The sequence below is a fragment of the Pseudorca crassidens genome, chromosome 6, assembly GCF_039906515.1.
Source record: "Pseudorca crassidens isolate mPseCra1 chromosome 6, mPseCra1.hap1, whole genome shotgun sequence".
Classification (NCBI taxonomy): Eukaryota; Metazoa; Chordata; class Mammalia; order Artiodactyla; family Delphinidae; genus Pseudorca; species Pseudorca crassidens.
The window spans coordinates 27,894,720-27,922,648 of NC_090301.1; the positions used below are offsets into that span (position 1 = coordinate 27,894,720).

The 27,929-nt window shown below is 36.3% G+C and overlaps 1 protein-coding gene across 1 annotated transcript in view; it reads right to left on the reverse strand.

Annotated features, from left to right (window-relative positions):
* PTH2R (parathyroid hormone 2 receptor) overlaps positions 1-27,929 on the reverse strand; it is a 104,586-nt gene that overhangs the window by 71,980 nt on the left and 4,677 nt on the right. The window contains exon 2 of the mRNA XM_067740787.1: positions 2,879-2,981. Coding sequence (XP_067596888.1) covers positions 2,879-2,981 — 103 coding nt within the window. The remainder of the gene's footprint in view (positions 1-2,878; positions 2,982-27,929) is intronic.

Genomic DNA, 27,929 nt, shown 5'->3' on the forward strand with positions numbered 1-27,929 from the left:
GTGAAATTAAAAGCCCAAATAAGATGGTAAAATTAAATTCAAATACTGTATATTCATTATCATAATTAATGTAACTAGCTAAACTCTTCAGTTAATAGACAAAGCCTAACAGAATAACAAGAAGTCCACCTGTGTCTCCTTTATAAAAGATACTCCCCAAACATAAGTAAACAGAAAAGTTTAACAGAAGAATGGGAAAAGATAAGGAATTGCTGTTTAATGGATTTAGAGTGTCAATTTTGCAAAATGAAAATTTTCTGGCGATTGGTTTGCACAACAATGTGAATACACTTAACACTACTGAACTGTACATCTAAAAACATTTAGTATGATTAATTTAATATTATGTGTATTGTATAATAATTAAAGGTTTCTTAAGGATGGGAAAAGATGTGCAAGGCAAATACCAAAGAAGAAAGAACTAATGTTGTTTATTAAATATTATTATTTTAATATAATAATTTTATATTATATATTAGTTAATATTTTTAACAGCTTTATTGGAGTATAATTGCTTTACAATTGTGTGTTAGTTTCTGCTTTATAAGAAATTGAATCAACAATGACTAATGAAATAATGATCACTTTTGTCCATTATATGTAGAGTGAGACTAATTCCTGCCCAAATGGTCTCAATACACTGTATGTGTTTACATAAAAAAAAAAGAAATTGAATCAGCTATACATATACATATATCCCCATATCCCCTCCCCCTTGCGTCTCCCTCCCACCCTCCCTATCTCACCCCTCTAGGTGGACACAAAGCACCGAGCTGATCTCCCTGTGCTATGCAGCTGCTTCCCACTAGCTATCTATTTTACATTTGGTAGTATATATAAGTCCATGCCACTCTCTCACTTTCTCCCAGCTTACCTTTCCCCCTCCTGTGTCCTCAAGTCCATTCTCAACGTCTGCATCTTTATTCCTGTCCTGCCACTAGGTTCTTCATAACCCTTTTTTTTTTTTTTAGATTCCATATATATGTGTTAGCATACGGTATTTGTTTTTCTCTTTCTGACTTACTTCACTCTGTATGACAGGCTCTAGGTCCATCCACCTCACTACAAACAACTCAATTTCATTTCTTTTTATGGCTGAGTAATATTCCATTGTACATATGTGCCATATCTTCTTTATCCATTCATCTGTCAATGGACACTTAGGTTGCTTCCATGCCTTGGCTATTGTAAATAGAGCTTCAATGAACATTGTGGTACATGACTCTTTCTGAATTATGGTTTTCTCAGGGTATATGCCCAGTAGTGGGATTGCTGAGTTGTATGGTAGTTCTATTTTTAGTTTTTTAAGGAACCTCCATACTGTTCTCCATAGTGGCTGTATCAATTTACATTCCCATCAACAGTACAAGAGAGTTCCCTTTTCTCCACAACCTCTCCAGCATTTATTGTTTGTAGATTTTTTGATGGCCATTCTGACTGGTGTGAGGTGATACCTCATTGTAGTTTTGATTTGCATTTCTCTAATGATTAGTGATGTTGAGCATTCTTTCATGTGTTTGTTGGCAATGTGTATATCTTCTTTGGAGAAATGTCTATTCAGGTCTTCTGCCCATTTCTGGATTGGGATGTTTATTAGTTAATAATTAAAACAAAAGTAAACTAGAAATAAAGAAGGCTGCTTCATATCAATGGAATGTTTGATTTACTAGGAAGTATAACATTTATAAACTTGTATATACTCAATAACACATTTTCAAAATATATGAAGCAAGAAAATTCATCCTCGGAGTGGGATATTTTAAGATATATATATATATATATATCAGGAAAGAATAGGTCAAATAGATGAAAAATCATAGACACAGAATACATGAACCACACATCCAATAAGCTTAACCTAGTGGACACTATAAAACACTGTACTCAGAAACTGGACAGTACACATTCTCTTGAAGACCATATAGGATATTTATCAAAACTGACCCCAATATAAGTCATTAAGTCTCAACATACTTTTAAAAATTAGTATCATGCAGACCACATTCTCTGATCATAACCAACTGAGAAATCAATCACAAATTTTTTTTAAAGCATAGCTTTAAGGACATTATCTACTTCATTCAGATTGTTGGGAATTTAAAGAGTTCAGTAAGTAGCACCTCCCTCTTTTTAAAAAATGTCTTTGAATATATTCAACTTTCAAGGCATTTCACTATATAAAACATTATAATCTTCCCACTACTCCAATTCAATAAATGACTTTACTCAGTGGCCCCATTTAGGACTGTGAGTGACCATCAGACCCCAAGGAACACAAGCCACAGGTCCCTGTGCAGCTGCAACGGTAGAGGCGCACAAGAGCACCAACACTACCACAAGCTCATCTGCAGCTTTGTAGTTTTGTTTTTGTAGTTTCCCACTTGAACTTGGAACTAACTGAGAAATTACATAAGGAGTCAGGCAGATGAAGATAAAATAATCATTTTATTAAGCAGAGAGTTTTTTGGAGAACATGGTCTATGTATGTATCAATGGGCTTGCTTATTGGCTCCTTTGAATTTTACATACTACCTAAAACTGCAGGTGATACACACAAGTACAGAGCCTGCTCCTCCAAGCTTACTGCACAGTCAAGGGCAAAACAATATGCATGCTCTCTGCAGACAGACAGATCCCAAAGACAGGTCTGAGGGAGACGCTGATGTGCACGTGCCTGGGCATTCTCAAACTCACAAACCAGGCAAGTCACTCATCCACAGGGAGCGAAGAGCTGGTAGGTTAAAGAGATGAAAAGAGCGTTATTCTGCTACACAGCTCTCCACATGGAAACATGGAATGATCGATGAGGAACTCCCTAATACTCACTAAGGAGGAAATTTGCATTTTTTGTGAAGACCAGTGTGCTCAGCATCTTTACCTCCTTCCTGGAGCTGGGCTGTGATGTTGAGTTCACACTGCACTTTAGCTTTCAGCACAAGGACAATCTGCTCTTCTATAGTAACGGTGCCATCAGAATCCAGCTGTAGACATGAACAAAATACAAGCAGAGAAAAACATGCCTGTTACTTTTGTTTAAAGCCACGATACAATCTTTCATTATTTCACCTTCTAATATAATTAAAAATTAGTTTTGATGTGAAGCTATCTGAAATAGTTCTTTATCTGAATCAAAATTCAAAAATCCATCAATGTATAAGATTTTAGAATAATCATACTTTTACCCTGATTAGCCTAAAGGAAAAAAATCCCCTTTGTTAAAAGTTAAAAAACTCCAGAAATTTTTAATTTAATTAGGTAAGTCTAATAGACATAGTATAATCAGAAAAAATAATAAACATATTGAAAATTTCCTGAAATGTTATAAAGACCAATATTTATTAATCCTCTTACAATATGTCAGTTATGGCACATAGAAAGGAGAAATGGACTAGAAGACTATGCTTAGCTCTACTGAAAATTTACCAGTGAAACAAATCATTCCATGTTTTGGGGCTTTGGTTTACTCATCTATGAAATAAGAGGGTTACACCAAATGGTCTCTAGTTAACTTTTTGCTATTGAGATATTATTGACAGATAACATAAGTGAGTTTAAGGTGTACTATGTAATGACCTGATACATTTATATATTGTGAAATGACTACCACAATAAAGTTAGTTAACACCTCCTTCCCCACATAATTACCTTTTGTGTGTGTGTGTGTGATGATAATATTTTAGATCTACTCTCTTAACTTTCAAGTATATAATAAAGTACTGTTAATTATAGTTACCATGTTATACACTAAATCCCCAGAACTTAGTCATCCTATAGCTAGAAGTCTGAATGCTTTGACCAACGTCTCCCTATTTCCCCCACTTCCCAGACCCTGGCAGCCACCATTCTACTCTCTTATTTCTATGAGTTCAGCCTTTTTAGGTTCCAAACAAGTGAGAACATACAGTATTTGTCTTTCTCTGTCTGACTTATTTCACTTAGCCTAATATGCTCAAAGTCAATCCATGTTGCACAAAAGGCAGGATTTCCTTCTTCTTTACAGATGAATAATATTCCTCTGTGTGTGTGTGTGTGTGTGTGTGTGTGTGTGTGTGTGTGTGTCACATTTTCTTTATGCATTCATCCATCCATGGACACTTAGGTTGTTTCCATGTCTTGGCAATTGTAAACAATGCTGCAATAAACAAGAGGGTACAGATATCTAAACTCTGAGATAGTGATTTCATTTCCTTTGGATATTATCCAGAAGTGAGGTTGCTGGATAATATGGTAGTTGTATTTTTAATTTTTTGAGAAACTCCATACTTTTTTCCAGAGTGGCTGTACCAATTTACATTCCCACCAACAGTGCACAAGGGTTCTCTTTTCTTCACATCCTTGCCAACACCTGTTGTCTCGTCTTTTTGATGATAGCTGTTCTAACAAATGTGAGGTGATATCTCACTGTGGTTTTGAGTTACGCTTCCCTGATGATTAGTGATGTATCTATTGACCATCTGTATGTCTTCCTTGGAAAAATATCTATCCAAGTCCTTTTCCCATTTTTTAATTGGATTGTTAATTTTTGCTGTTGAGTTGTATGAGTTCCTTATATATTTTGGATATTAACCCTTTATTAGATAGATGGTTTGCAAATATTTTCTCCCATTCCATAGGTTGCCTTCTAATTTTGCTGATTGTCTCTTTTGATGTGCAGAAGCTTTTTAGATTGAGGTAGTCTCAATTGTTTATTTTTGCTTTTGTTGCTTGTGTTTTTGGTGTCATATCCAAAAAAATCATTGCCAAGATCAATGTCAAGAAGCTTTTTCCCTGTTTTCTTCAGGTGGGTTTACAGTTTTGAGACTTACATTTAAGTCTTTAACCCATTTTGAGTTAATTTTTGTGAGTGGTATAAAATAGGGGTCCAATTTCATTCATTTGTATGTGACTACCCAGTTTTCCTAAAACCATTTATTGAAGAGACTGTCCTTTCTCCAGTAGGTATTCATGGCTCTCTTGTGAAAGATTAGTTGACCATGTATGCGTGAGTTTATTTCTGGGCTCCTGGAAAAGGAATGGAAAAGACCAATTCTTTTCCATTGGTCTATGTCTGTTTTTATGCCAGAACTGTGCAGTTTTGATTACTATAGTTTTGTAATAAAGTTTGAAATCAGGAATTGTGATGCTTCTAGCTTTGCTCTTCTTTCTCCGGATTGCTTTGGCTCTTCAGAGACTTTTGTGATTTCACATGAATTTTAAGATTATTTGTTCTATTTCTGTAAAAAAATGCCATTGTAATTTTTATAAGGATTTCACTGAATCTCTAGATGGCGTTTGGTAGTATGGACATTTTAACTATATTAATTTTTCTGATCCATGGACATGGGATATCTTCCCCTTAATTTCTGTTTTCTTCAGTTTATTTCATCAATGTCTTGGAATTTTCAGTGTACAGATATTTACCCATTTTGGTTAAATTTATTCATTATCTTTTATTCTACTGTAAGTGGAACTGTTTTCCTTATTTCTTTTTCAGAAATTTGCTGTTAGTGTATACAAACACAACTGATTTTTGTATGTTGATTTTGTATTCTGAAACTTTACTGAACTCATTTATTAGTTTTGATAGCATCTTTAGGGTTCTCTAAATACATGATCATAGCATGTTCCATTAGAGACAATTTTACTTCTTCCTTTCTGAGTTAGATGCCTTTTATTTCTTTTTCTTGACTAATTGCTCTGGCTAGGACCTCCAGTACTATGTTGAATAGGAAAGGTGAGAGTGGGCACTTTTGTCTTGTTCCTGGTCTTAGAGGGAAAACTTTCAACACTTCATCATTGCATATGATGTTAGCTATGGTTTGTCCTTTTTGCATTAATACTGTGACTCTATAATGGTAAAATGCATCAACATATCCATTATCCATTTAATCAATATTTGTTAAATACTTTTGAATGTGAAAAATAATATGCTTAATATTTTATAGTAAAGATTTTCATTTTCAATTATTTTTATGTAGTACATTTTCTTCAAATAAAACACCTCATGAGAAAACCTCGTGTGTGTGTGTGTGTGTGTGTGTGTGTGTGTGTGTGTGTGTAAAATAACAGAACTTCCCTGGCTGAAACCTAGGAAGAGGCAACTGCAGAATCACATTGTCTCACTAATCTGTACCTTCCTTTATACCTGAACTTGCTCTGAAAAACCACAGGGCTTTTTAAAGCATTGTCAGAAAAAATCACTATCAATAGGAATAGAAAGATGTATAACAACATTTTATAGGACTCCAACACAATGCTTCTTTCTACTGGGTATCTTTCACTAGATACCGTCATACATTTTCCCACCCTGGAGCATGTTTCTAACATATAACACATGAATAATAAATGTTTGTTGGATGAATTCACCTAGATTTGGTTTTAACACTACTAGCATTAAAAAGAAATTCTATTATTGGAAAACTTCCATTTCAAAGAAATATCTTTTAAATATGATAAAACATTCATAAGCATGTGTTCAAAGTATGGTGCTTGGACCACCTGAATCTGATGCCTATGTAAAATGTAGATTCTTAGGCTGCACACCCACCCAGTGAATCAGAATTTTTTTCTGGAGGTAGAGACTGGTAATTTTCATGTTTCACAGGAACCCCTGATTCTTATACTTACTTTAATGGGTTTGAGAACAAACATATTTGAAGGTACAAGTTGATGATGAAGATCACGCTATTAGTCAAGGTTCATTCAGAGGAGCAGAACTATTAAGAGATTGAAATAGATTATAGATAAAAAGGTAGAGGTAGAAATAGAAATAAGGCTAGAAATAGAATAAAGTATGTGTTACAGAGATTTGACCTATACAGTTGTGGGAGCTGGTTTAACAGTCTCCATAAGGCTAATATTTTTGTCTGCTGCTGAAGCTAGAAATCTGTAGGTCAGGAGTCAAAAAGAGAAGATGAGTGTAAAGAGAAGGAGAGTGAAAACAAGCTGGAACCATCAGCATGAGCTAGAAACCATGAGGACACACTGGAATCCATGTGAATTCTTGGTGCCTCCAACCTTCATGATGGGGGTGCCCAGCAGAAGAAGCCAGCACTCTCATCATGGACCTAAATATATACTTTGCCAAGGAATCAGGTAAGTTAAAGGAGGACCCAGGGAAAGATGACATAGTTGCAGGCCTGGCTGCTATCCCTCTCCCATGAGATCAGCCAGCAGACAAGCAACAATGTCCATGAGATACAGAAGTGCCTGCTTTGACTATCTGAGTGTAAAAAACAAAATAGCTGCTGTTCACCTTTGCCCTCAAACACTCATGAAAAAATGTCTCTTGTGGCTCATCTTAGCCAAAAATATGAAGGGAAGGGAATTCTGGGTAATACAGTTTAACATAGCCAAGTTGACATTACAAACCCACCGAAATCCACATCTGTCAACTTGGCACCCATATACAGCTCTTTAAACCACACAATTTCCAGAAAACTCAATAACAAAGTCATGCTTCCATCTAACATGATACAATTCATTTGGTACCAAGAGTGATTCCAGAGGGACAGAATTTTAAGGAGGGAAAAATCTGTATTTGTCATCTATAGCTGTGTAACAAATTAACCCAAAACTGTGTGGCATAAAACACCAAACATTGTTTATCTCACAGTTTAGGAGAGGATTAGCTGGGTGCTTCTAGCTTAGAGTCTCTTATGAGGTTTCAGTCAAGAATTTACCCATAGATGCTGTTAACTAAAGACTTGACTAGGACTGAAGGATCCACTTCCAAGATGGCACACTCACATGGCTATTGTCAGGGGCCCTCAGTTCCTCAGTAGCTGATGCTTCTCTCCATTTGAGTGCTTGAGTGTCTACAACATGACAACTGGCTTCCTACAGAGTAAGTGATTCTGGAGAGAAAAAAGGAGAAAGCTTCGATGCCTTTTATGATCCAGTCTCAGATATCACTTACAGTCAGTCCCATCAGATTCTACTGGTTAAAAGCAAGTCACCAACTTTCATTCCAGGGGAGAGGAATTAATCTCTACCTCTTAAAGAAAGGTATCAAAATATCTATAAATATATTTTTTCTTTCTTTAAAAAAAATTTTTATTGAGGTAATATAAAAATTTTTATTGAGATAATATTGGTTTATAACATTATATGTTTCATGTGTACAACATTATATTTCTAATTCTGTATATCCTACAATGTGTTCACCACCAAAAATTTACTTTTCATCTGTCACCATACAGTTGATCCCTTTTTTTTTTTGGCTGCATTGGGTCTTCGTTGCTGCACATGGGCTTTCTCTCTGGTTGTGGTGAGTGAGGGCTACTCTTTGTTGTGGTGCACGGGCTTCTCATTGTGGTGCCTTCTCTTGTTGCAGAGCATGGGCTCTAGGCGTGTTGGCTTCAGTAGTTGCGGCACATGGGCTCAGTAGTTGTGGCACGCAGGCGCTGAGGTGCGTGGGCTTCAGTAGTTGCGGCATGCGGGCTCAGTAGTTGTGGTGCACGGGCTCTGGGGTGTGCAGGCTTCAGTAGTTGTGCATGCACGGGCTCAGTAGTTGTGGCTCACAGGCTCTAGAGCACAGGCTCAGTAGTTGTGGTTCATGGGCTTAGTTGCTCCGCGGCATGTGGGATCTTCCTGGGCCAGGGATTGAACACGTGTTCCCTGCATTGGCAGGCAGATTCTTGACCACTGCACCACCAGGGAAGTCTCCAGTTGATCCCCTTTATCCATTTTGCCCTCTCCCTGCCACTTCCCCTTGATAACCACTACTCTGTTCTTTGTAGCCATGTATTTGTTTTTGTTTGGTTTGATTTATTCTTTTTTTCTTTTTATTTTCCACATATGAGCAAAATCAAAAGGTATTTATCTTTCTCTGTCTGACTTATTTCATTTAGCATAATACCCTCAAGGTCTGTGATGTCACAAATGGCAAGATATTTTTAAACAATCACAATTTTCTGCAGGTGGTCATCTGTTTTCTAGAAAGAGAATACTGAAAATTATGTTTTCTGTGGATTTGTTAACAATAATAGGGTCCAGAGCTTTGAATTTCTGTTTTCTGTTAGGGACTTAGAGATTCTTTAATCAAATATGATAATAAAACCTATCAATTTACCTAAATTGATAACCTCTCAATGATACAATCCTTTGCCATCCCCAAATCTTTAATATCAGGCTGCAAATAAAATTATCCTCTAGAATTGTTCTTCAAGGAAAGTGGGAAAACAAATCTTTTAATGTTGTGCAATAAGACATTATGGACTGAACATTAGAAATAGAAAGATGTTTACACTACTAGCTATAGGAAGTACACTTAGAGATTATTGATCATTATGATTTTACATGACATAAAATTATAGACTGGCAGGTTAAACTGAAATGAAGGATACAGAAAGAATATCTATCATAAGAACTAGTTTTGGCATCAAAAAATTGCCTTATTCCTGAAAATTATGAATTTATTATTTTCTAATGTATTTGTAATACAAAGAGTAGATCAGTAAAAAGGTATGTAGTTTAAAGATTTCTGGATAGTAGTCATAGTTCAATGCCCATATTTATTTTAATGTGAAAGGAGAAAATAAAACTAATTTTGGGGATTGGAACACACACCATAATTTAGGTATCAGGCTAACACAATGCAGATTCTGAGTTAAAAGCAGCTACATTAAAAGTGAGCCATAAAAATCTCACTTATCAAAAAGGGAGAACAAAATGGAAAGAGACAAGCCAAGTGAATGGGCCAGGAGGAAAAACTGACTTCTTCCCATCTATTATCTAGAAACACTCGGGCACCATTCAAATTGGTTGGCTTTATTTTTATTTTATTTTAATTTTTTCTGGCTGTTTTTTCAGTTCAATAGTTACTTTCTTTTACTTCAATCCCAGAAAACACTGGGTAATCTGTGACCAAGTTTCAGAACTATAAATTTGATTCAGAGAAATCTGACCTCAAATATTAAACATGAACATTTCAAATCACCCCTTGTACCATTTTTACCTGAACAAATTCATTTTTGTTTCCTTTTGTGCAGATGTAGCCTTTTTACTGGGATAACCTTTTCAGGCACATAATCATCAAATAAACTACAGCTTCTAAAGATAATTTTGTTCTAAAAAATGTGGCCAGTTTAACCAGGAGCAAGTTTGATTAGCGTGTGCTAATTGATGACCTGTTAAATTGATTTTTAGTCATTTCAAATGAGAGTAAGAAAATGTTTCCTTTATATTGTTTTCTCTTCTGCCTTTGTTACAGAAACAAGTGTTCTTTACCATAGAGGGACATTAAAATCACAGTGTACTTAAAAGAGAAGAACAGTCTTCATATTCAATGTCTATTATTCCAAAAGCAAAATTGCATCCAAAACAAAGTGGTACATTTAGAAAAACAGATGTTAGCAATTTTTCCTGGGCAAGTGATCATTTACAATTTGAAAGTAAATGTTAAATTTCAATCTGTCACATATCTGATGGCTAAAAGAAGCTGTAATTTGATCATGTATATTTTATTAAAAGTACGTAGTTATCTTTATATATATTAATTGTTACTGCCAGTACATGTGAATCTTCATAATTACAATATTCACATATGTTCCATTTTCAAACAACCATGAATCCATAAATTAGATGTAGTATACAAAAAGAAGCATTCTGGAATTTCTACTTCTGGCATTGATGGAGTACATGCATTTCCTTCTATTCCTCCCAATGAGTACAACTAAAAACTCTGGACATTATATATAAAATGAACATAAGATGAATCTGAAAAGTGGAGAGCAAAATATAGACCAGCTAAAGACCTCAGATCCTGAAGAACAATACTGTGGTAAATTCTCTGGGTTTTCTTTTTAATCTCATATATTCCCAACTTGGAGTTGGAGAAAGTGGGCAACTCTGAAATATCAACAAGTGCTGGCCAAAAAAAAAAAACAGGCCTCAAGAAAACCCTGCTCTCTATAGCAAAGAAAGGAAAGGGGCAGCCTGACAAGACAGAAAACTTTTAGACAATAACAGCTTAATCCAAGCCAAACACCACAGAAAAACTGCAGTCCTACCCCAACCCATACCTACCAAGGCCAAGTGGAGAGCCTAGACTTCCATCCTTGCCAGGCTGTAAGGAGGGGTCCCTACACCCTCCCCAGAGTGGTTTCAGAGCAAAGTAGAGGGTCGGTACTCCTACCCACAGTGGTCTGTAACAAGGCCCTTCACATCCCTGGTATCAGTGGAGATTACATGGGGAGCCTAGACTTTCACCCCGAGCTGGCAGTAACGAGATGCCCCTACATCCCCTGCACTGGGGTGGTGTCAGAGAAGACCTAGTGGAGAGTCAGTCTAGTAACAATGAGGCTACCCCACTGTGGTGTTGGTGAAGACCACATGGGGAGCAGAATTCACACCCCCACCCAGCAGTAACAAGGAACTCTCCAACTTGAGTGCAACAGATGCTGGCTGGGGAACCTCAACTTCTACCTCCACTGAGCGGTAACAAAGAGATGCCCCCATTTCCTCAGTTATATTAATACCAGATAGTTGACTTCTGAGCAAACTACCAGAGAACAAGAGGGACATTATATAATAATAAAAGGGTCATTCCCCCAAGACATAGCTATCCTAAATGCATATACATCAAAAAAGAGAAAAACATGTGAAGCAAAAACTGATAGAAGTGACAGAAGTAACAGACAATTCCACAATTATAGTTGGAAACTTCAATACTCCTCTCTCAACTGATAGAACTAGACAGAAGATCAACAAAGATACAACTCAACCAAGAGGATCTAATAAACGTTTATAGAACACTTCACTCGACAATGCAGAATACATATTCTTTCCAAGTGCTCACAGAATGGATACCAAAGCAGACCATATCCTGGGCCATAAAACAGATCTCAACAAGTTTAGAACTGAAATCATACAGAATATGATCTCAGCCCACAGTGGAATCAAACTAGAAATCAATAAGAGAAAAATACCAGGAAAATCTCCAAACATTGGAAACTAAACACACTTTTAAATAATCCTTGGGTCAAAAAGAAAGGCTTAAGGGAAATTTTTTTTTAATGCATTGAACTGAATGGAAATGAAAATACAACATATCAAAATGTATAGGACACAGATAAAGCAATGCTGAGAGAAATTTATAGCACTAAATACCTATATTACAAAAGAAGAAAAGTCATATATCAACAACATAATCTCCCACCTCAAGAATAAAATAAAACCAAAGAAAATAAAAGGAAGGACACAATAAAGATAAAAGCAGAAATCAGTGAAATTGAAACAGCAAAACAATATAGATTATCAATGAAACAAAGAGCTGGTTCTTTGAGAAGGCAATAAAGTTGATAAACTTCTAGCAAGCAGACAAAGAAAAAAAAGAGCAGACATATTAAATTATAGAAATGGAGAACAGATTAGCGGTTGCCAGGGGTTGAGGAGGAGTGAGGAGTGGAAAGGAGGTGGGTGTGGCTATAAAAGGGCAACAGGAAGGATCCTTGTTGGGATGGAAATGTTCTGTATGTTGACTGTATCAATGTTAATGTGCTGGCTGTGTATTGTGCTATAGCTTTATAAGATGTTACCCTGGGGGAACCTGGGTAAAGGATACACAGTTCTCTTTGCATTTTTTTTTTACAACTGCATGTGAATCTACAATTATCTCAAAAGTTAATTTTTCAAAAAAGAATTATGTTGTCCTCATTTTAAAAAACACAATATGTAAAAACATTACCTCATTCTAGTAAATGAAGATTTGCCACAAGGTGGTTGTAAAAAACAAAGGTAAGTGAGAATTGTTCAAATATGATTATTTTATAATTTTGCAAAAACATTTCTCATAAAGTGAAGTTTCTTTAATGTTTAAAAGTCCTCTTAGAAAGTTACTATAACATTCATATATCAAATTAGACTATAATTTGGAAAGGATTAAAAGAATACGTTTATTGAATTCTGCTGAGGAATGGGATCTGGACAGCTGCTGACCCTCAGAGCAAGGCTGATAATCAGCTCATAGGACATACATTTTAAAAAAGAATACGTTTAAAGAGAATGAATTCCCTTGGAGGCGACATTCTATTTTCCATAGTCCATGAGAAGGATGAGCTGGCCTAATATAAAGTATTTTGCTTGTAATTTAGGGTTTCTCGTATACTCTAGAATTGATTGCCAAATAATAAATCCATTTTATTAACTCTCTAATCCATGTTTTCACACAGGCCTCAAAAGAGTTCATATATACCTATTAATGTTTTATTTTACATTCTTAAATGCTGCTGTCACTCTCAAGAGTATGATTCCCTTGAGAGTGGCCAAAGTTTTCATATTGTAAAGGGAGTTTGAAAATGAAACATGTTTTTAATTATTTAGAATGTATTGTCTGTAATATTCAGTTAGAATAGAGACAGGAATCTGCCGTAATAAACTGATAGTTTGGGGGAAAATATTATTGAACCACCCACCTTTAATTCAATCACCAGCTATGGAAGTGTTCCCCCAATTTGTCCTTTTTTTAATTCAAAGAAAAACAAGCAATATGTATAAAATACAAGCATAAATACCATAAAAACCACAAAAGTGTCCATACTTCTCAAGTTTTATAATCCTTTCACAAACTGACCTCTAACCCAGAACTAAATCTGAAGACCAGGCCATTTTGCACATTTGGCTGTATAAAATTCCCCATGACCCTGTTCATATGAGAAGCAAATTAAAAGCAGTTTAAGAATAAAATGTATCTAAATGAATTTTTTTATAAAACAGAAACAGACTCACAGACATAGAAAACAAACTTATCGTTACCAAAGGGGAAAGTGGCGGGGAGGGATAAATTAGGAGGTTGGGATTAACATATACACACTATTATATATAAAATAATCAACAAGGACCTACTGTATAGAACAGGGAACTCTACTCAATATTCAGTATTAACCTATATGGGAAATGAATCTGCTGTACACCTGAAACTAACACAACATTGTAAATCAACTACAATACAAAATTTTTTTTTAAATTTTAATAAAAAAGAATTTCTTTAAAGAATAAAATGTGTCTATCTACACCATGGCTCAGTAACAGTTAAGATGACAGCATTCGGAATGCGATCACATAGAGCTGTCATCCTGCACACCTATTATTCATTCTTTCTCTTTCATTTCAACCACATGAATTTATTGTAGGTATTTATAGACCTCCAATTAATAATTAGAATCAAAGCACAGTTAATTCTTTTAAGAGTCATATAATGATTATAGAAATGGAGAACAGATTAGTGGTTGCCAGTTATTGGGGGAGCATGGGAGGCAAGAGAGGAGAGGGAAGTGGTTGTGGCCATAAAAGGGTAGCAGGAGGGATTCCTGTACTGAAACTGTTCTATATCTTAGCTGTGGTGGTGGTCACGTGCATCAACATGTAATAAAACTGCATAAAACAAAATACACAAATAAATGAGTATATGTAAACCCAGTGAGATCTGCATAAAGTAGGTGGATTATATCAATGTCAATTTCCTGCTTGGGATATTGCACTGCAGTTATGACAGACGTTACCAACGGGAGAAAATGTGTGAAAGGTATACAATATCTCTGTATTACTTCTTTTCTTTCTTTTTTTTTTTTTTTGCAGTATGCAGGCCTCTCACGGCTGTGGCCTCTCCCGTTGCAGAGCACCGGCTCTGGACACACAGGCCCAGTGGCCATGGCTCGTAGACCCAGCTGCTCTGTGGCACGTGGGATCCTCCTGGACCGGGACACAAACCCACATCCCCTGCATCGGCAAGCAGACTCTCAACCACTGAGCCACCAGGGAAGCCCTCTTTTTTTTTTTTAATTTTTGAATTTTATTTTATTTACTTTTTTATACAGCAGGTTCTTATTAGCTATCCATTTTATACATATTAGTGTATATATGTCAATCCCAATCTCCCAGTTCATCACACCACCACCCCAACCCCTGCCACTTTCCCCCCTTGATGTCCACACGTTTGTTCTCTACATCTGTGTCTCAGTTTCTGCCCTGCAAACTGGTTCATCTGCACCATTTTTCTAGGTTCCACATATATGCATTAATATACAATATTTGTTTTTCTCTTTCTGACATACTTCACTCTGTATGACAGTCTCTTATCCATTCATGTCTCTACAAATGACCCAATTTTGTTCCTTTTTATGGCTGAGTAATATTCCTTTGTATATATGTACCATATCTTCTTTATCCATTCATCTGTCAAGGGGCATTTAGGTTGCCTCCATGAGCTGGCTATTGTAAATAATGCTGCAATGAACATTGGGGTGCATGTGTCTTTTTGAATTATGGTGTTCTCAGGGTATATGCCCAGTAGTGGTATAGCTGGGTCATATGGTAGTTCTATTTTTAGTTTTTAAGGAACCTCCATACTGTTCTCCATAGCGGCTGTATCAATTTACATTCCCACCAACAGTGCAAGAGGGTTCCCTTTTCTCCACACCCTCATCACCATTTGTTGTTTGTATATTTTCTGATGATGCCCATTCTAACTGGTATGAGGTGATACCTCACTGTAGTTTTGATTTGCATTTCTCTAATAATTTGTGATATGTTGAGCAGCTTTTCATGTGCTTCTTGGCCATCTGTATGTCTTCTTTAGAGAAATGTCTATTTAGATCTTCTGCCCATTTTTGGATTGGGTTGTTTGTTTTTTTTAATATTGAGCTGCATTAAGCTGTTTATATATTTTGGAGACTAATCCTTTGTCCATTGATTCGTTTGCAAATATTTTCTCCCATTCTGAGGGTGGTCTTTTCGTCTTGTTTGTAGTTTCCTTTGCTTTGCAAAAGCTTTTAAGTTTCATTAGGTCCCATTTGTTTATTTTTGTTTTTATTTCCATTACTCTAGGAGATGGATCAAAAAAGATCTTGCTGTGATTTATGTCAAAGGGTGTTCTTCCTATGTTTTCCTCTAAGAGTTTTATAGTGTCCAGTCTTACATTTAGGTCTCTAATCCATTTTGAGTTTATTTTTGTGTATGGTGTTAGGGAGTGTTCTAATTTCATTCTTTTACATGTAGCTGTCCAGTTTTCCCAGCACCACTTATTGAAGAGACTGTCTTTTCTCCATTGTATATCCTTGCCTCCTTTGTTATAGATTAGTTGACCAGAGGTGCATGGGTTTATCTCTGGGCTTTCTATACTGTTCCATTGATCTATATTTCTGTATTTGTGCCAGTACCATATTGTCTTGATTACTGTAGCTTTGTAGTGTAGTCTGAAGTCAGGGAGCCTGATTCCTCCAGCTCCGTTTTTTTCCCTCAACACTGCTTTGGCTATTCGGGGTCTTTTGTGTCTCCATACAAATTTTAAGAGTTTTTTTCTAGTTTTGTAAAAAATGCCATTGGTAATTTGATAGGGATTGCATTGAATCTGTAGATTGCTTTGGGTAGTAGTATTTTAATTGGATTTGTCCTTTACTTGTCTTTAAATATTAGTACTGTTATTAGTCATATACAATTGTATATCAGTTGTGTATTTATTGTAAATTATACCTTCCTCTTTGGTATTTTTTTAATCTTGGATTTACCACTATACAATTCTAACATTTAACTTTCTTCCTGATTAAGTTTCCAGGGTAAATGTTTAGTTAGCCCTTTGACCTTAACCTTTCTGGAAAATGAGGAAACTGGTACACTTTTACTCTCTCTCAAGTTTTATCTACACCCAAGTATTTATTTCTGCCATACGTAAGTTTTAACAGCTAGTTGAGCAAAAGTCCCTTATTTATGCAATTTTTCCATATTGATTACTAAAGATTAAATTTTAGTCCAATTAGGAAAAAGAAATCTGTTGGCTTTGATTGAAAGTACACTTAAATGATGAACAGTTATATGCCAACAAATTAAACAGCCTAGAAGAAATGAATAAGTTCCTAGAAACATACAACTGACCACTACTGGATTAGGAAGAAATAGAAAATCTGAAATGACCAATTTTAGTAAGGAGATTGAATCAGTAATTAAAAACCTCCCAACAAACAATAGTCCAGGACTCGGTGGCTTCTACCAAGCATTAAAGAAAAATTAATACCAATCCTTCTCAAACTCTTTCAAAAAACAGAAGATGAAGAAATACTTCCAAACTCATTTTACGAGACCAGCATTACCCTTATATCAAAACTAGATAAGAACACTACAAGAAAAGAAAATTACAGGCCAACATCCTTGATGAACATATATGTAAATATCCTCAACAAAATATTAGCAAACTGAATTAAACAATATATTAAAAGGGTCATACATCATGATCAAAGGATTTATTCCAAGGATACAAGGATGGTTCAGTATCTGCAAATCAATCAATGAGATACATCACACTAACAAAATGAAGGACAAAAGTCATATGTGATCATCTCAATAGATTCAGAAAAAGCATTTGACAAAATTCAACATCCATTCATGATAAAAACTCTAAACAAAATGGGTACAGAGAGAACGTACCTCAACATAATAAAGACCATATATGACAAGCCCACAGCTAACATTATACCCAAAGGTGGAAAACTGGTATATTTAAAATAGATAACCAATAAGAACCTACTGTATAACACAGGGAACACTGCACAGGGAACCTAAATGGGAAAAGAATTTGAAAAAGAACAGATACATGTTTATGTATAACTGAATCACTTTGTTGTACACCTGAAACTAACACAACATTTTTAATCAACTATGCTCCAATATAAAATAAAAAATTTAAAAAATAAAGTCAATAGAAACCTGAAAAAAATAAACCTAATTACTTGCTAAAAACAAAACAAAGGTGAAAAGCTGAAAGCTCTTCCTCTAAGGTCAAGAATGGCCACTCTTGCCACTTTTATTCAACATACTACTGGAATTCCTAGCCAGAGCAATTAGGAAAGAAAAGAAAGGAAAGGCATACAAATCAGAAAGGAAGAAGTAAAACTGTCTCTATTTTCAAATGACATATTATATATAGCAAACCCTAATGACTCCACCAAAAAAACTGTTAGAATTAATAAACAAATTCAATAAAGTTGTAGGATACAAAATTAATACACAAAAATCTGTTGCATTTCTATACACTAATAATGGATTATCAGAAAGAAAAATATTTTTTAATCTCATTTACAATTGCATCAAAAATAATAAAATACTTAGAAATAAATTTAACAAAGGATATGAAAAACCTCTACACTGAAAACTATAAGACATTAACGAAAGACATTGAAGAAAACACATATAAATGGAAAGATATTTCATGCTGATGGATCAGAAGAATTAATATTGTTAAAATGTCCATACTACCCAAATAATCTACAGATTCAACGCAATCCCTATCAAAATTTCAATGGCATTTTTCATAGAAATAGAAAAAATTTTTCTAAAATTTGTATGGAATCACAAAAGACCCTACATAGCTAAACCAGTCTCAAGAAAGAAGTAAAAAGTTGGAGACATCACACTTCCTGATCTAAAACTATATTACAAAGTTATAGTAATCAAAAAAGTATGGTACTGGAAGAAAAACAGATACAAGATCAATGGAACAGAACAGAGCCCAGAAATAAACCCACATATATATGGTCAACTAATTTTCAAGGATAGTGTCCTCAATAAATGGTGTTGGGAAAACTGGACATGCAAAAGAATGAAAATGGACCACTATCTTACACCATATACAAAAATAAACTCAAAATGGATTAAGGTCTTGAAGGCAAGACCTGAAACCATAAAATTCCTAGAAGAAAATATACAAAGTCAGCTTCTTTACATCAGTCTTGGCAGGTGTTTTTGTTTTGTTTTGTTTTGTTAATTTGACACCAAAAACAAAGGCAACAAAAGCAAAAATAAACAAGTAGGACTACATCAAACTAAAAAGCTTCTGTACAGCAAAGGAAACCATCAACAAAATGCTATTTCACCCCTACATGTATGTTTATATTTTACACAGTCAAATGAGTTATGGAGAAAAAGGTGGAAGGACACATATTACCTGAGTGGGATGGGGATGGTGGAATGGTGGTGAGAGGAAAGAAGGAGGAAAAGTGTGTGTCAAACAGAAAAAAAAGTCATTTTTTGGAAAAATATGTACTGTATGTCAAATGAAAAAGTAACATATAAAGTTTCATTTATAACATAACTGAAAGTATGTATTCATTGGATATGTGCATAGCCAAAGACTAAATGAGAATGTAGGCAGATTTTGTCTTGGATTCCTATTATGTTTACATACTAATTTCAATAAAGTTCTTTCTAAAAGTTAAAACTATATTGATAATTTGAAGAAGTCTGAATCCCTAATATATTAAAGATCAAAATCTTCTACTCTTTACAAATAAAAAATGAAACCCAGAGTTTAGCCACTTATCTATGGTCACCCAGCTCAGTTATAGTAAAATGTGCACTAACAGCCAAGTTTCCTGTCTCCCAAGGAAATGTTCTCACACAGGACTGATTCTATCATTCAAGCCTGTTCAATAATGTGCTGCACTATGACAGAGTCCATCTCATGTGGAAAGGAAAGCAGACAATAATTAGCACTATCAAAACTGTGTTGACAGAAAGACAAATAGTATATGATCTCACTTATATGTGGAACCTAAAAAGTCAAACTCATGGAACCAGAGACTAGAATGGTGGTTACCAGGGGCTGTGGGGTGGGGAAAATGTGGAGCTGCCGGTCAAAGGGTACAAATTTCCAGTTATAGGATGAATAAGCTCTGGGGAGCTAACCTAGAGCATGGTGACTAGAGTTAACAATACTGTATGTATACTTGAATTTTGCTAAGAGAGTAGTTTTTGTTTGTTTGTTTTTGCCACACTGCACAGCTTGTGGATCTTAGTTCCCTGACCAGGGATTGAACCCAGAAGTCCTAACCACTGGACCGCCAGGGAATTCCCACTAAGAGTAGATCTTAAGTGGTCTCATCACACACACACACACACACACACACAAAAGATAACTATGTGAGGTGACGAATGGGTTACTTGACAGTGGTAATCATTTCACGATATATAGAGATATTAAATCACCAAGTTGTACACCTTTTTGCAAATCACATTATATAACATAAAAAAGAATAAAATAATAAATAAATTAGCCACTCCTCACACACACACAGTGTTGACCTTTGTGGGGACATAACAAATCAAGAAGATCATTTCCTTCAGGCAGTAGGCAACCAGAATTTGAGTTACAGAAAAATCACACTACAGGCCAAACTGCAGTGTCCAATATTCCATTTATAATTGGTGTTACCACCCCAGGCAACACATCTGTCATGTGGCACAGTTGTAGGATCCTGGGAAAGAGTAGTGGCTTGGAAAATTAACATGGTTGGTATTATATCATCAGCAGTGAAGAGAATAATTTTGAGCAAAAGCAATGAAGTAAAATCACCATTAATAGGTCAACAAACTATAAGGTAAAGTTTCACATAGTAGAAACACTGTGCACTCATTAGCTATAAAAATTGTGCATGTTTATTAAGCGAATAAAGAAAAATTACAATGAGAACTTGTAAATTAAACAATGTTCTAAGGCCTCTCAAAAAAGGTGTGAATAAAACTTTGGTTTCCCTAATTTCTGATATAATGATATCAGAAACAGCTAGTTTTCCATCAGACAACAGCTAGTTTTATGAACGAAAAAGAGGAGGCCAAGATGTAACAGTTCTTAGATAGCTGAGTGAATAATAGGAGAAAAAAGGAGGAAAAGGTAGGCTGTATTGAGCAGTTTAGTTAATAGATTGGGAATGATAAAGGGGTTCTGAACAAGTAAGAAGTGAAAGTCTATGGTCTTACTGTAGGTAAAGTAAAACTGCTGGGGGAGGTCATCGAGAGGACATGACCACAGGTAGAGCCGAGGGCTGGACCCAGGCAATCAGAGGCTCCTCACCCCCTCCCCTGCCCTTGGAATGCACACTCTGTCCACTGTTCCCACAGTGAGAGCTGTTTTCATGGACGCAGCCTGGAGAGAACATGTTGTTGAGACCATCTGGATGGTACACGTGACTGAACCTGGGTAAGGCCTCTATATCAACTTATAAGAGGTGGCAGGTGAGTGTGGAGATCTCCTCATCTTGCTGCTGCCCAAGACAAGCTTCATATTAAGTTCCCTTGCTTATTAAACCTGCCACCTACCAATGTGGAGTGATCTGCCTCTTTCTTCCATCTCTCCTTGCCCTCTGTGTACAGGAGCCAGTTTCACATTTTACCGGGGGAGCTCCTGAGGTTTTGAACCAACAAAACTTAACCCACTAAGGGCAAAAAGGGGGGTACTATATTTGATAACATTGTGAGAGATCAGGGTAACTTGGGACACAAACCTTGGAGAGACTAGGGGGAGAGACACAAGAGGCTACAATTCAACAATAAGATGTTTTGTCAAGTTGATTTCCTCTCCCAAAGGAACCATCATCACTCAAAGGCTGGTTTAAACATTAACTCAAATTTAGAAACATTTACAAAAATGCTGAACGTGCTCTGCTTGTAAACGTGAGCATGTATTTCACTATATTTATATTTCCAGTGACTATCACATTGTCTGGTGCATGAGAGACCATCAAAGTATCAATACTTGCCGATTGGAACTGTCATGAATAAAACGTTATGGGGTTTTTTGTTTCGGTTTTTGTTTTTTTTTAATTAGATAGGATACTTTTTTTTTTTTTTTGCGGTACGTGGGCCTCTTACTGCTGTGGCCTCTCCCGTCGCAGAGCACAGGCTCCGGAAGCGCAGGCTCAGCGGCCATGGCTCACGGGCCCAGCCACCCCGCGGCATGTGGGATCCTCCTGGACCGGGGCATGAACCAGCGTCCCCTGCATCGGCAGGCAGACTCTCAACCACTGCACCACCGGGGAAGCCCTAGGATACCTTTTTTTTAGACAGCTTTTTTGAGGTATAATTGATATACAAAGAGCTGCACATATTTAATGTGTGCAATTTGATGAGTCTGGACATGTGCAAATACTCATAGCACCATCACCATGATCAAAATAAAAGATGTAGCCAACATCTCCCAAAGTGTACTTCTGACCCTTTTGTTAGTTTTCGGTTTTTTTGTAGTAAGAACAGTTAACATGAGATCTACCCTCTAAACAAACTTTAAGTGCACTAAGTGTCAAGAAAAAAAAAACTAAGAAAGCTAAGGGGGAAAAAAAAGTGCACCATATTGCTAACCATGGGCCTTGTGTTGAATAGCCAATCTCTAGAACTTAGTCATCTAGCATGGCTGAAATTTTAATGAGAAGACGTTAATAGGTAAGTTATTCTTTGTTTTCCCATATCTACAGAATTAAAGCACAGATCTTATGTAATTTCAGCATAAGACTGTGCCAACAATATGCTTAACTAGATAACATAAGGAAATTTCTTGGTGCACATATCTGACTCCATAGGTAGAGCAGGCTTCAGGAGAATGGGAGAATGTAAAATTCATGAGGGCAGGGATTTTCAGTTTTGCATTTTTTTTTTCACTTACTCTACCACTTGTCCTTGTTTGCCACAAAATTGGTAAGAAATGGAGTGGATTTTGGAGAGGCAATAAAAATGCTCATTACCTTCCTCATAAGATTGTTGTGAGGATTAAAGAAAATAATGCATAGAGATGCCTAATTAATGCCTTTATATAGTGAACACTGTAAAAATGTTAACTATTACTACTGCTATTATCACCAAGCCTATACTTTTATTACATTCTAAATATATTTGACCAAAATAAACTTAGTGAAGGAAAAAGAAAAAGAAAAAAAAAAAAAGGTTGAACATAAGAAACCTTTGGCAGAGGTTTTCCCAGCTCTAGTTGAGTACCATTCACACTGCAAAAATGTGGAAGTCAAAGACAGACAAGATATATTAGAAAGAAGGAAAAGGAACAGATCCTGCAGGGAGGGGAGACAGAAGTCATGAGCAGAGGCCAAGAGCTCCTTTTTGCAGTAGTGGCAATCTTGTCTCCTCCCATAGAGTGAAAGCTCCTTGGAGAACAGAGCCATCTCTTAACCACTTTCAGAACCTGCACAATGAACATAATACTTAGTAATGCAGTGCAATTTTATTGAATTAAAAATGAGAAGTCTGGGGCTTCCCTGGTGGCGCAGTGGTTGAGGGTCCACCTGCCGATGCAGGGGACAAGGGTTCGTGCCCCAGTCCGGGAAAATCCCACATGCCGCGGAGCAGCTGGGCCCATGAGCAATGGCCGCTGAGCCTGCGCGTCCGGAGCCTGTGCTCCGCAACGGGAGAGGCCTGCGTACCGCAAAAAAAAAAGTCCTGGGGAAAACGAATTTTCACTGGGGGCAACTCCTCAAGTTCACAGAAATGCCTTCGGCCAGTCATCTACTCATTCTACACTGATTGTTCTGGTTTAGCACTGAGGACTGTTGAGAGTATTTATTTCAACAGTATTCGTTGAATCCTCCCAAGGGCAAAGATACTGTGGCTAAAGGTAGACGTAAAAGAAATTCAAGCCATGGATCTTGCCTGGGGGTAGGTCATGGGGTACAATGTGGCTCTCAGACTACACTATAACCATGAGTGGTAAGAAATGCAATAAACTCACAAACAAAATGTTATAACTAAATATTACCAATCTGATGGGAAACAGAAGTACGCTGTGTCTTTGGAATGATTTTAAAAGGCATTCTTGAGGATGCAGGAAAGCCCCACGTATCTACTCACGATTTCTTCCAGTTTTTATCTCTAAGCTCAATTAATCAACATGAAATTGTGCTTAAGTTTTGTTTAGATAACTACCAAAAGCTTCTGAATATTGTGTCTTACAGACTTTATTCATCTAAGAAATGAGATGCCAGAATATATGTTGAGAGGAGAAGTCCTGCCTTGGTACTCATTACATGCATGAGTGGCTTGCTAAAGGCAGATTCTATTACAGCGTAAACAGAAGAATATTCAAGCTTAGGCATATCTCATGGCCACAAAATTGCATTGTTAAATACAGTCTCTGCTGTCAAAAAAAAAATGTATTTTAAAAAATAACTGAGAAACTTTTTTTTTTTTTCTTCACTACGCGGGCCTCTCACTGTTGTGGCCTCTCCCGTTGCGGAGCACAGGTTCCAGACGCGCAGGCTCAGCGGCCATGGCTCACGGGCCCAGCCGCTCCGCGGCATGTGGGATCCTCCCGGACCGGGGCACAAACCCGCGTCCCCTGCATCGGCAGGTGGACTCTCAACCACTGCGCCACCAGGGAAGCCCACTGAGAAACTTTTTATCATGGGAAACAGAACTAACCTGATTATAAAAGTAAGGAAAGTGACAAGCAGTATAAACTATTCTCATCTAGGAAACTTCAGCCAGTTTGCAATTTGATGTAAATGGTTTCATAAAAGAGAGGCAGTTTTACCTTAATTATACATATAAGTTTCTTCCAATCTTCTCATATAAATATTTGGCCAAATAGTATTTTTTAATTTAAAATCAGAACACAATTTTTAATGTGTAATTAATGCCATTTCAATCAACCAAAATATTCATAATCTCTGCAGGACCAAGAAAACTTGGGAACTACATTTTATTACAGAGAAATGTTTATTTTACTTGACTAAATGTTCATTTATTCAAGTGGTGTTTATGATTCCTTGCTCTGTGCTGGCCATTTGGGATACAAAAAGGAGCAAAAACAAGTACAGCCTTTGCCTTCATGAAAAGTGCAGTCTAGAAAAGGAGAAAGAGTAATTACACCATGATCACAGAAAATGTTAAGTTACAACTCTCTGAAAAATGCTACAAGAGAAAGTAAGATATACAGGGTTCTGAGAGCTTATTGTAAGGACATTTTTGCCTTACTGGGTAAGCCAGGCTTTCCTGAATAAGGTACACATGAGCTGATATCTAGAAGACAAACTGGAAATTAACTTGGTGATGCACACAGGGGAAAGAATCCAGGGAAATTCTTGAGAGAGGGCAGACAAGGGACTGAAAAGTTGGCCAAATAACAACATTTTTGTTTGTTTGCTAGACACTTGAATTTGTTATCCTGTATCTCATAATAACAAAAGTATTTGACTTAGTTGCTAATTTAAGAAGCAATATATAATAATCCTTCTACCTATGATTATGAAAACACTTACCAATATTTAATGAGCATCTACTGGTACCATTCACTCTAGAAAAATGATTAAGAATCAGTTCCTGCCCTCAAGTAGTCCAATACCTGTGACAGGAGCTCAATACAACAAATATGACAGTTTTTAAAGAAATAACGTATCATTTGTGACTTAAAAATTATACATGTTGTCATTCAAAAGTTCTATACTAGCCTTACATTTAACAACTTAACAAAATTAGCAATGATGTTACTTCTATTAAAAACCTAGAGCAACTATCATACTTAATGATAAATCTTTAGAAGCATCCCACTGAAGTAATAAGCAAGGTAAGATGCCCACAATAATTACTGTTATCGTTCAACTTTATATGGAATTTCTAGCTAATGTAATGTAAGAAAAAAGATAAAAAGAAATAACAGATAAAGGCTACAAATAAACTTATCTACAAAATAGAAACAGAGTTACAGATGTAGAAAATAAACTTACGGTTACCAAGGGGTAAAGGGGGGGCGGGATAAATTGGAAGATTGGGATTGACACATACACACTATTATATATAAAATAGGTAACTAATAAGGACCTACTGTATAGCACAGGGAACTCTACTCAATACTCTGTAATGGCCTATATGGGAAAAGAATCTAAAAAAGAGTGGATATATGTATATGTATAACAGACTCATTTTTCTGTACACCTGAAACTAAGACAACATTGTAAATCAACTATACCCCAATAAAAATTACAAAAAAATAAAATAAATAAAGTATTCAAAACAAAAAAGATGTACCTTCTAGAAATTCATGAAATACTAGTTCTCATAGTCCTGATCTATACAAAGTGAACAAAATAAAATCTACACTATTGGGCTATAATCTGAGATAAATAATATGACGGTAAAACACAGTCACAGATGAAGTGCTCAGTAACTGTTTGTTATTAATGTTATTATTGTAAATAGAAGTTATCTCTAAAAAAAAGAAAGAAAGAACAGATACAGATATTGGAGAAAATTGTTACTGTTCAGGAATAAACTTCATAGGTATGAATCAATAAATAAAAATAATAGAGATTCTCTATACCAACAATAACTAATTTAAAATGTGATAGAAATTATGGTAATGATGATGATGACGACAACACTGATGGCTGACACGTACAGTGAGCAAACTCTGTTACAGGCACTACATTAAATGTTTCTCCTGAGGTTTTCATGTAATACACATGTCAAAAAAAAATAACTTGCATTAGGTCATCCCATTTTTTTCCTATTTTTCACCCCATTTTTTGGGAAGAAGAAACTGAGTTTTTGAGATAAGTAATAGCATGAGAATAGGAAACACAGATTCCAAATTCAGTTCCAATTAGAAGGTCCATAATCCTGACCGTTTTGTTTAGTTCCCTCTTCCTCCAGAAAGCCATGATTTACTTTCTTTGAGAGTCTATAAAATTCTATCATCCAGTGGACTAACTGGCAAGCTCAACATTTAGCCTGCTAGTTTGTCAGTTATTAAGACAAGAGATCTCTGGAAACACCCAACTCCCTCAGGGTTGCTTTACCAGCAGCTCTCTTTCCTCCATCTTTGTGACCAGATATAGGTTGCACTGCATCATTGGTACCCAGGGCAGTCATCTCTGATCCTTAGAATAGAATGACATTTTTTCAATTAAAATTGGAGTAGGGCTTCCCTGGTGGCACAGTGGTTGAGAATCCGCCTGCCGATGCAGGGGACACGCGTTCGTGCCCCGGTCCGGGAAGATCCCACATGCCGCGGAGCGGCTGGGCCCGTGAGCCATGGCCGCTGAGCCTGCGCGTCTGGAGCCTGTGCTCCGCAACGGGAGAGGCCACAACAGTGAGAGGCCCGCGTACCGCAAAAAAAAAAACAAAAAAAAACTGGAGTAAATGATCAGAGACTTGAGTACCAAGTGGGATCAAAGAAGATGAATAAAAGAAATACAAATTACCTTAATCAAACATTTATGGAGAACTACCACTCAAAGGCACCATGCTAATTGTCACAGAGGGTTCCAAATTGCTTATTAGCCCCTTTTCCCCTGTGAATTTATAATTCAGGGGTAATCTTATAGAAAACCAATCTGCATGTCTTTTTTCAAACTAGTTAGCCAACCCTTTTAATTCCACGATACTCTCACTGAGAATATCATTCTTTCATGTGGTTTCAAGTACTCCCTATTTAAAAAGGGATGATGCTAAATCCAGAGCTTCTCTTAAACTCCATAATCCAATATCCAACCATCTCCTAAATATCTCACAGGCTCCACCAACTCAGCTTATCTAAAAATCTAACTCATCGATGATACCTGCCCCAAGCCACTCTTCCTTCAGTTGAATGTACCTTCTACCTCTCGAATCCATCTGCCTCCCTGCATCTCCACTTCTACAAGGACACACCAGTGATTATAAGACTGCTGCAACTGCCTTATGATTAGCTGTACTGTCTTCAGAACGACTTCTTCAAAGGAGGAGATAGATGTTAATCAAGGACTCATTAATAAATGGCAAACTATAAAATCTATCAGCATTATGAATAAAATGTCCTATTGCTATCTGAAGGAGTTGGGTTCTGAAAAAGAAAGCATAAGGAATAGACGGAAGAGTGTTGCAGGCAGAGGGAATAGCCTTGCAAAATTCACATACACACACACACACACACACACACACACACACACCTTTGAAAAGCCTTCACTTACCCCCAATCTTGTTTAGAAACTATCTCAATCTAATAATCATTCCATTAAAAAGCTCTTTACTAATTGGCTGATAGAAGGAAAGAGCTGACATTTTCATTATCAGACACCTTAAGGCTTTTGTTGTTTATATGTTTTTAATTTTAATACTCTCACATTCTATGAGATAAATGTCATTATTGCCCCCATTTTATTTATTTATTTATTTGTTTATTTATTTTTGGCAGAGTTGGGTCTGTG